The sequence below is a fragment of the Odocoileus virginianus genome, chromosome 17, assembly GCF_023699985.2.
Source record: "Odocoileus virginianus isolate 20LAN1187 ecotype Illinois chromosome 17, Ovbor_1.2, whole genome shotgun sequence".
Lineage (NCBI taxonomy): Eukaryota > Metazoa > Chordata > Mammalia > Artiodactyla > Cervidae > Odocoileus > Odocoileus virginianus.
This window is the reverse complement of record NC_069690.1, coordinates 47698430-47708285: the sequence shown is the minus strand read 5'-3', so window position 1 is coordinate 47708285 and position 9856 is coordinate 47698430. Positions and strand designations below refer to the sequence as shown.

Genomic DNA, 9856 nt, shown 5'->3' with positions numbered 1-9856 from the left:
AGGGACTTCCATGGTGGTTCAGGTGGTTAAGAATCTGTCTTGTAGTGCAGTGGGTGCTGGCTCCATCCTTGGTCAGGGAACTAAGCCCAAGTGCCCCAACTACTGAAGCCCATGCACCGCAACTGGGAAGTCTGTGTGACTCAAGGAAAGATCCTGGATGCCACAACTAATACCCAAGGCAGCCAAATTAACTAATTACTTAAAAAAAAACATTTTCAATTAGCAACTTACAAGAATTTAGGTTGTCACTTATATTTTGTAAATGTTCTAAAAGTGTAATGCAATATCATCATGTGTGGAAAAGGCAAGTTACAATTATTTAATTTCATCAATCCCAGGTGGCTCAGATGGTAAAGAATCCACCTGCAATGCAGGAGACCCCTGGGTTCTATCACTGGGTTGGTAGGATCCCCTGGAGAAGGGGAAGAAAGTGAAAGTCGCTTGGTCCTGTCCAACTCTTTGTGACACCATGGATTATACACAATCCATGGAAGTCTCCAGGCCAGAATACTGGAGTGGGTAGCCTTTCCCTTCTCCAGCAGATCTTCCTGACCCAGGAATCGAACCAGGGTCTCCTACATTGCAGACAGATTCTTTACCAACTGAGCTATCTATTCCATGAACAGAGAAGCCTGGTGGGCTGTATGTAGTTAGTGTCCAGGTTTCCCCAAACGTCTCTTCATTTTAGTTTCAATCTGTATGTAAATAAAGTTCATTGTTTTATTAGTCTGTATTTCAATTGGTTTGTGTGTTTCTTTCTCTTACAAAAATTTTGTTTCTAAAAATAAAATTAGTCTCACTTAGTTAAATATTGTTTAGGGAATTCCCAGTTCTAAAGTTTTGGGGGTTTGTTTGTTAAATCTGCAGGTTCCATTCACATACCCCATCTCTCCTTGCATATCATTGTTAAAAAATCAGGTTGCTCCATGGACGGAGGAGCCTGGTAGGCTACAGTCCATGGGGTCGCAAAAAGGCTACACAATTGAGCAATTTCACTTCTCAGATTGTTTGACTGCAGGGTTTTCAGCAATTGCTGACTGCATCCATGTGGAGTTCTTTAGCATACTCTTGTTCTGAATTTTCAGTAAAGCGTAGCAGGATCTTAGTTCCTGGACCAGGATCAAACTTGTATCCCCTTTATTGGGAGCAGAGAGTCTGAACCATTGGACTGCCAGGGAAATCCCAGGGAAAGACTACTTCCTAGGTGGTGGTGTGAAATCCCTCAGGCAGTTCTAGTGCCTGTCCTTTTGTGATGTTAATTTGCAACCATTAATGAGATGGCCTAGTTTCATTAGGTTGATGTTTTAATCCTACCATTTTTTCATTTATTAGCAGGACTGCTTCCATAATGAGAAATTTATCTTACTATTTGGTTCTTCTGTTGAATTCTTCTGACAACACTAATAGTCTCTTTCCTTTTTGATACATTTCCTTGTACATTTCCTACTTTAGACCTGACATCTATATCACTGGAGGCACTCTGCTACAAAACCACTTAATGGGTTGCTGGGAAAGGTGGGGGATACTGGGTGCAGCTGGCTAGTGTGTACTATAAGAGCTGAACACTGGAGAAGTCCTGTGCACTGTGGATCCAGGACAACAGAACCAGACCGAGAAGAGAAACTCTTCCTCTTGAAGCGTCTCTCGCACCTTCCATTGACAAACCTTAACATCATGCCAGAGAGCACAGGAAAAAGGCTCAGATGCATTTTCATAGAACAGGCAATGCAGTTTGAATTTAAAACAAAGATGTAATGTATTGATAACTGGTAAAATGTACAGATTTTATTCACTCAGTCCCCTATTTATGAATTTTGTATTTATTTCCAGTCTTTTGCTCTTACCTATATACAGCAGGATTTTAATCAAATCAGACATCATTTGTTCTCTCATTTAACATTAACAGAAAGCCAGTGTAGGCTTCATTTTTAAATGGCTTGTACTCGGGTACAAAAAGTTATGTCAAGAACTGTAATGCAAAGTGGAATTTTCTGGGTATCAATTCAGTTCTCCCTAAATTCTAAGGAATTAAGATCACAAGCAGAGAGGACTTAAAGGAGGTGCTAAGCAATTCAAATGGACCTTCAAAATGGCATGTGATGGGACTTCCCTAGTGGTCCAGTGGTTAACAATCTACCTTGCAGTGCAGGGGAGACAGGTTCGATCCCTGGTTGGGGAACTAAGATCCCACATGCCTGCATGCCTCAACTAAGACCCAGCACAGCCAGATAAATATTAAAAAAAAAAAAAAAAGATGGCATGTGATCTTACCACAGATGGCATTTCAAGGAAACGGAATGTGAGATGAGGCATTAGGTCAGGGAACCTGCCACATTCAGGCAAAACCTACTTTTGTTACAGCTGAGAGCATAAATTCTCTGGGTGTGGTTCCCAGAGCAGCAGGCACCAGCATGCGCACATTTCAAGCCCCATCCATTGCTGGAACAGGTCCAGTGGTCTGTGTTTCAAGAGCTCCACCAGGTGATTCTGAACCACAGGCGGAGAGTACATAGAGACTGGTGAAACAGAAAAGTCATCTCCAAATTTTTGACATCGTGCCTATATTGGTAAAACAACTAGGGTTATGCATACCTATGTGTGTATATTTCTTTATACACTGTGTATATATTTTATGTAAATTATGGGACACATGAGAATAGACATAAAAAGTAGGAATACAAGCTCTATTATGTTCTTCCAGCACTCCATAGATCATCTTGACCATCCCAGTTTGGAGGCAGTGGCTGTGTGGTGGAGGCTCTCCTGTTTCAGGTAGGGTCCTTCTCTGTTGGGAAATAGGAAAATCAGAGTCCTGCTTGGGGCCTAATCTAGGGGCTGTGGTGGTACATAGTGAGCGTTTTGGTGGAGTGGAGCAGGGAGGCCACCTAAGCGGCCATTTCAAGGTCTTCCTGGAAAAACTGTCTCTTACTACAATCCTCCTTCCCCAGCACTGGGGCAAGTTTAGGAGGAGCAGAAAAACTGCCCTCACGAAAATGTGAATTTCCCAGCTACACCGAGTTTTTTTGGGGTCAAGGATCTCTAGATCTCCCCTACCCTCCTCCACAGTGCCTTGCAGCGCTGTGCAGATTTTTCAACCTGTTGACACTCTTACTGGGTTCGCAACTGAATCTGCAGAGCACGTTGGGAGAATTCACATTTTTACAATAATTTTCCAAACCATGAACAACTATGTAGTTCTATTTTAATGCTTCCCACTAAAGTTTTTACAGAATCTACCATAATGTTTGTACGTGTCCGTTGTGAGTTTAAATACATACTTCACGTATTCTTACCATCTTAAATGGCTGTCTCGTGCTTACAACTTCACCTACCTCTGCGGATCTTCTAAAGCTTGTAACCCCAGGCGCTCTGTGTTGAGCGCCGGGGCCCGCAAAACCCATGGCAGCCTCCGCAATCTCTACTGATTTGCAGCCAACCTTATTCTAGAGCCCCGCCAGTCCTCTCCTCTCGCGGGCTGAATCGAGGCCCCGGAAGTCAGGAGCCGCGCGCCCCGCCGCGCCCCGCCCCCGAGTCCGGAAGCCTACTGTCCCATCCGCCCCCGCGGGTCCGGAAGTCAGCTGGTCCCTCCCCCAGCTCCGGAAGTTGGCGGCCGGCGGGTTTTGAAGTCCAGAGGTCCCGCCTGTCCCGCCTCCGCGCCTGCAGGTTTGTGTCCGCGTTGAGCATCCGGGCCGTGCCACGGTTGCGAGTTGGGGGCGCGGGGCGTGCTGGGGGGCGGCTCCCGCAGCCGGGGTCCTCCTGGGAGCGCGGTCTTGGGACCCGGCCCGGGTCGATGCCCCGGGGGCTTGGTAATGCTCGAGGCGAGGAGGGTGCACAGTGTGGCTGCAAGGGTCAGTGAAGAGTGTCCTCAGTGGCCCGTGCGGGTGACAGGAGTGATCTCGCCCCGCGGGCGGCTGAGTCGCGCGTGGAGACAGGCGAAGCCAGTCAAGGGGAGGGAGCCTGGGATATCGCAGGATCTTGGCTTCGTGTGTGTGAACTGAATCCACTCTTTGTTGTCAGAAATTTGACTTAACTTTACAGAGAATACCTGAAAAGCGACCCAGAACGGGGACCCTGGAGCCAGCATTTTGAATGTATTGCATCGTGCAGGGAAGAATTCTCCACGTGTGGAAGATCAATCCCCTTTGCTGACTTGTTCATTAAGCTGGTGGTCCAGACCGTCCAAACCCTGCTGGGTGAGGACTGTTGTCTCCGAAGCTGCAGGAGCATACTTTTTCGGTCAGTGCCTCTCATCAAACCATGATGAGACTTTCACTTCTCTTTTTCATAGGCCTGTACAGGGAAATGAGGGTGTTCTGGTACGTTGTGATAGGGTGCCAGAAGTTTGAAGGCTGCTGGGGGCTAACGGTTTCCAAGAGACTGAGGTTTCCAGTTAGGAAGTGGACAGGTGATGATCAAGTGTTGATGCTTTGTGAGCCAGAGCAGGGGATATAGCCCCAGTGCAACCATTACATCTGCGCAAAGAATCTTCCTTACAGAGGACATGGGTCCCTGGGGGGTTGACTTGCCTGACCACAGAGACTGCAGTCAGCACAGGCTGACTGGTTCCTGAACCTGTGTGGGCCTTGTTAGTGGGCAGCTGGGCATCCTGTCCTGGAGAGGAACTGGGTTCTGTTAGCAGTGGCCTGAGGGCTGCAGCTGTCTCTGTGTCCTTCCCCAGGTGTCGTGGTCTCCTGTTGACGGTGGTGGCAGCACATTCCAGGGATGTATATGCAGGTAGAGTCGCGCACCAGCTCCCGCCTCCATCTGAAGAGGGCTCCAGGCATCAGATCCTGGTCCCTGCTGGTTGGTACGGATGTTCATATTTCTCAAGTTAAAGATCCAACTTTAAAAAAGGATGAAGATTGAAATTTTCCTTGGCTCTGCTACCCCAAGAAATATCAACTATTATCTCTTTCCAGCTTTTATCCTTTTCAAGTGCTTTTACAGATGGTCAGTCTTGTGTTTTTTCACCATTTAACATCCTTTGGTTAATAGTCTCCATGCTCCTGTGAGGTCCCTGTATTTCGTTTTTTGCTTGCTTTCATACACCCAGTCTCCCGTATATGATTTAAGTCAGGGCCTGTGTGATGGAGACAGTGAGGAGTAAGGGTTGGGAGGCCCCTTGTTCTCTATCCCTGTCAATCCCCATTGCCCTGCACTCCCTGGGCAGCTACACGTGTTGATTGGAACTGAGGTGTGAGGGGAGGTGCTGCTGCACCTTTGGCAGCCTGGCTCTTTGCCTTCTTTCCCGGGACTTCTCCTGTTTTGTCTCGTGCGGGGTCGTGATTCTTTATCTGCAATCTTGTCTTCATTCCACACAATGTGCTGTCAGTGGATGAAACCCACATCAGGTTCCTCTTTCTGGTTCCCCTGTCAGCTCTGGAACCTCAACATAGACATGTGACCAGTGAATACTGTGACTGATGTAGAACATTCCTGTAAACAGACTTCCTGGTTGTTTCCACAACTTCTGAGCCTGGCGGTTTTCTTGCCCTCTTACTCCCTGCTCTTAGCCATCCCTGGCAACGGGAAGGGGCTGCTTACCTGGGTCTGCGGGTCCTGGGAGGAGGTGGTCTCTGGTCTAGTGGTGACCCAATGGGAAGGTACCTGTTTTCTCCCCACAGGAATCTTGTCGATCGGCCTGGCTGCTGCCTACTACAGTGGAGGTGAGGAATGTCATCTGCTCTGCCCTGTCCCTAGAAGCTTCCTTAGCTGATTGGAAAATAGAGAAAAAAGGAAACCCTGTCATTTGTAATCTGACAGGCATGGTTTTGGGGATTGCCTCTGCCTCTAAATGGGGCTTCCCTGGTGGCTCAGAAGGTAAAGAATCCGCCTGCAGCGTGGGAGACCTGGTTTCTATCCCTGGGTTGGGAAGATCCCCTGGAGAAGGGAATGGCTATCCACTCTTGCCTAGGAAACCCCATGGACAGAGGAACCTGGCAGGCTATAGTCCATGGAGTCATAAGGAGCTGGACGTGACTGAGCAACTGACACATTCACTTTCTGCCTCTAAATGGGTTGCAGGCACGGTCTCACCTTCGTGTGCTGGTGTTTCCCCCACAGCTTGCATTCATTTACATCAGCATTTTCATGTCATAAAGTATTTAGAAAGGCACTCCGATGTCTGCCTCAGGTGTTGGGGCAGGTATAGCCTGTGCCCTCAGCAGCTCCCTGGAAGGAGTCCCCCCTCCCTGCTCTCACACACGGTGCCATGAGCGTCACCTCGGTGGAGAGCTGAGGGCAGAGCTGGCGGACCATGCCCTGTCCTGAGTGATAGGGCCCACAGCGGCGGCCTTGACAGGGTTGGGGTGTCCTTGGAGTCATGGGCAGTCACTGGGCCCCCGGGGCCACTCCTGCCCAGTGTCTGGGAAGCACCTATTCTGGGAGGAGGCACCCCCTGCGGGCACTTTGACTTTTGCCCCTCTGCTGCCTACCCATCGCGGCCTCCTGTGTTTGCTTCCCAGATAGCCTGGGCTGGAAGCTCTTCTACGTCACGGGCTGTCTGTTTGTGGCCGTGCAGAACCTGGAGGACTGGGAGGTGAGGCTGATGCAGGAAGACTGCCCAGGCTTTGGGGCTCCTGGGTTTCCTTGCAGTGCATGTCAAAGGAAGAAAGACTCCAGGGGTCTAATGCCCTCCACCCCAATCCTGAAATGTGAGCCCAGTGGTTTCTGGCCAGCTAGACTTGGCCCCTGGACATTGCCTATTTGTGACCATTTGTGGGCCACAGAATCCTCTGAAGCTGCTCTCCTAGATGTTCTAGAAGGGCGAGGCCACCTCCTTCGCCTCCCTTCTGTCCTTCCTCATGCGTCCTTTGGGTTGCTTGGCCCCAGTATTGCTCTCTGACCTGTTCCCTCATTTGATAACCTTATCCTCGGTACTCACCTCTCTCAATTGTGGAGAGGAGAAGTACCTGCTTCTCTTTACACCCGAGACCCTGGAGGGGTCCAGCTGCAGGGGTCTGGGGTCTGACTGGGATGGGAAGGAAGAGGGCTGCCTCCTTGAGTGTCTGCTTTGGGGAGGGTGGGGACAGAGTTGGCAAGTTTGCGTGTATTGGACTGGCGCACAGGCCAGCAGCCAGATGACCACCTTGTGGCTGGTGTTCTAGGAAGCGGTCTTCAACAAGAGCACCGGGAAGGTAGTGCTGAAGACGTTCAGCTTGTATAGGAAGCTGCTGACTCTTTGCAGAGCAGGCCATGACCAAGGTAAGGCGTGGGGAGTGAACAGGACATGGGTTACTCTGGAGTGGACGGAAGGCAGTGAGAGTCTGTGTGACCTGGGAAGGGGAAGCTGGCTGCTCGGTGACCGGAGCTGTGTCCTGCCTCGTGGATGCTGTGTGTACCCAGATGTGCCCTGGACCAAAGAAAATTGCTGGGCAGCCCCCAGCTCAGTGACTGGCCACTAGAGACCAGGAAGGCATTTTCTAGCAGTTAAGGAAAATGAGGCAGAAAGCTGGGCAGTACCATGCTTAGCCACCCCCTGACATGTTAGACTGAGAACAGGTGGGCTTTTCAAGGCAATAGGCCTGCCGGATGTTCCCTCTCACTCAGACTGGATGTTAACTGGCAGTCACATGACCCTGTGCTGTGGTCACTTCCTGTGACATCTAAGGCTGGGTCCCGGCATCCTCTGGGCCTCCGACCTGGAGTGACACGCGCTCCTTCATGACAAGCAGGCTCTAATCCTCTGCACTGTGTCCCCAAAGCCACTGTGCCAGCATCCAGGAGAGAGGGGCAGGGTGGGCGGGGGACATGGCCACTGACCTGGCCCCGCCCACAGTGGTGGTCCTGCTCAGTGACATCCGGGACGTGAACGTGGAGGAGGAGAAGGTCCGGTACTTCGGGAAGGGCTACGTGGTGGTGCTTCGGTTTGCCACAGGCTTCTCCCACCCCCTCACCCAGAGTGCTGTTATGGGCCACCGCAGGTAAGCCAAAGACAGGAGGCAATGGGCCAGGGCTGCCCACTATGCCCTTACCCCCAGGCAAGTGGCCCTCATAAGGGACTGTGGCAGGACAGAGAGAGAGGATTCGGGAACATGGAGGAGGTGGGGCTTGGGGAGACAGGCATGGTACCACCTGCTAGGGAGTATCAGGGGTCCCTGCAGGGATAGAGAGGGGAGGGGCACATCAGGGGTGCCCAGTGGCATAGAGGCCTGGGTTAAGGTCAGGTGAGGGTGGGGACCGGGACGTAAGGTGTGTGGTCCTGGTGGGGATCCCTAGAGGGTGATGCCTGTGAGGAGACTGGTGTGGTCTTCTGGCTCCTGCTGGGAGGCCAGGACCTCTGCCACGGTGACCTGTCCTCCCTCCTGGTGCCGGCCTGGACCAGCGATGTGGAAGCCATTGCCAAGCTTATCACTACTTTCCTGGAGCTGCACCGCCTGGAGAGTCCTGTGGAGCTGTCTCAGAGCAGTGACAGTGAGGCTGACGGCCCGGGAGACCAGAGCTGACCTCCATGGTGCCCCTCAGCAGGGTTCTGATGGAGCCCCAGCAGGACTGATGGGCCGCCTGCGAGTCCTCCTCCTCGGCTCTTGGCTGTGTCCCTGGCAGCCCCAGGGCAGGACCCTCAGCCATTCCTGCTGCTTGCTTCTGTCCTCCAAGCAAAACCACAGTGGGACCTTCTCTGCAGGCTGATCTGCCTCTTCCTGGAATCAGACAGCCTGCTGGGGCAGTAGCCTGGTGTGGACAGGCCAGACCTGCTAGCCATGTGGGGCTCAAGGCCTCTGAAATGGGATGGACACCCAGGATCCCAGGGCACGAGGTGTCGGACTGAGCTCTCTGGATCAGGGTCTTGGCCAGGACACTGTCCTGCAGGTTGCAACAAGGTTTTGGCAGGCGGGTGTGGCGCCTGACTGGGTCAGCCTCTGAGGATGCTCTCTGTTGTTGTTCCTGTGGATCCCAGTTCCTGCCCTGCTCCCCATGTTCATCCTTCCCACCAGCCAGACATCCGTCAGTGGTCGGAAGTGAGGTGCTCACCTGTGAGGTCCTGGTGCTCAGGGTGGATGCCAAGGGGCCCATTTGATTGGTGTGCTGTTGCCATAGTGAGGCCTCTACAACCCCAGATGGCTCATCTCGAGTCCAACTGAGGCAGGAATCAGATGGTGGGCTCCAGGTTAGACATTCACAACTGGCCTCCTGTTTGCATTTCATGGGGCAGGAAGATGGGCCTAAGGATGTATACCTACAACTAGGAACTTGTATTTCCTGAGACAAGAGATAGGTGGGCTCCAAGTAAGGCATTTAACTTTCCCAGGTGCAGAGCCATTTCGTGGGGCAGAAAGAAATGGGCTTCAGGATATATAGGTACAACTAGCCTCCTGTTTGCTCTCCACAATGGAATAATAACAGAAACAGGGTAAATAGCCAGTGTTTGTCTCTTTTAAGCACCTTAAGGTAATAGTCATGCAAGGACAAAGAGAGGCAAAACCCTGTGTTGAGTAAAGGATTAAGGGATGTCCACTCCTTCTTTTGGGGACAAGGGAGACACTGCACATATGCAGAGAGGTTCCTTGGGGGTCAAAAGTCAGGGGATAATGCCAGGCCATAATGAGTCTTGCTCCTCCCAGAAGCCTTCAGTTGGAGATCTGTCTTGGCTGAGAGGTGCAGGCACACCCAGGGGAGTGTCTCAGTGTGGGTCAGGTGTGGAAAAGAAACCAGATAACTGGCTGAAGGTAAAGACCTGAAGAACTGACCTATATATGTGACTTAACCGCCTCTTTACAGCGCTCCTCCTCCTGAGGGGGACGCCTGCACCCTTTCTCTCTGGGTGTGCATCTCTGCCTTGCTTCTCCCCTAACAAACCAGTTCTGTGTGCTCTTCCGCTTGTTGTTACGTCTCAATAAACGTACCTGCATTAACAGTT

The 9856-nt window shown here is 51.4% G+C and overlaps 1 protein-coding gene across 2 annotated transcripts; it reads left to right on the top strand.

The window, feature by feature from the left end:
• The first annotated feature begins 4145 nt into the window (after positions 1-4145).
• Positions 4146-9856, top strand: CYBC1 (cytochrome b-245 chaperone 1). 2 transcript variants are annotated; one of them, XM_020907306.2, is made up of 7 exons: positions 4146-4236; positions 4679-4807; positions 5625-5666; positions 6465-6538; positions 7107-7203; positions 7778-7922; positions 8324-9856. In XM_020907306.2, the coding sequence occupies exons 2-7, from the start codon at positions 4723-4725 to the stop codon at positions 8442-8444; spliced, it is 564 nt and encodes a 187-aa protein (XP_020762965.1). In that variant the 5' UTR covers positions 4146-4236; positions 4679-4722; the 3' UTR covers positions 8445-9856. The 2 variants fall into 2 exon arrangements, with proteins under 2 accessions (XP_020762965.1, XP_020762966.1); XM_020907307.2 differs by lacking the exons at positions 4146-4236; positions 4679-4807 and having other exon boundaries at positions 5516-5666; positions 6469-6538.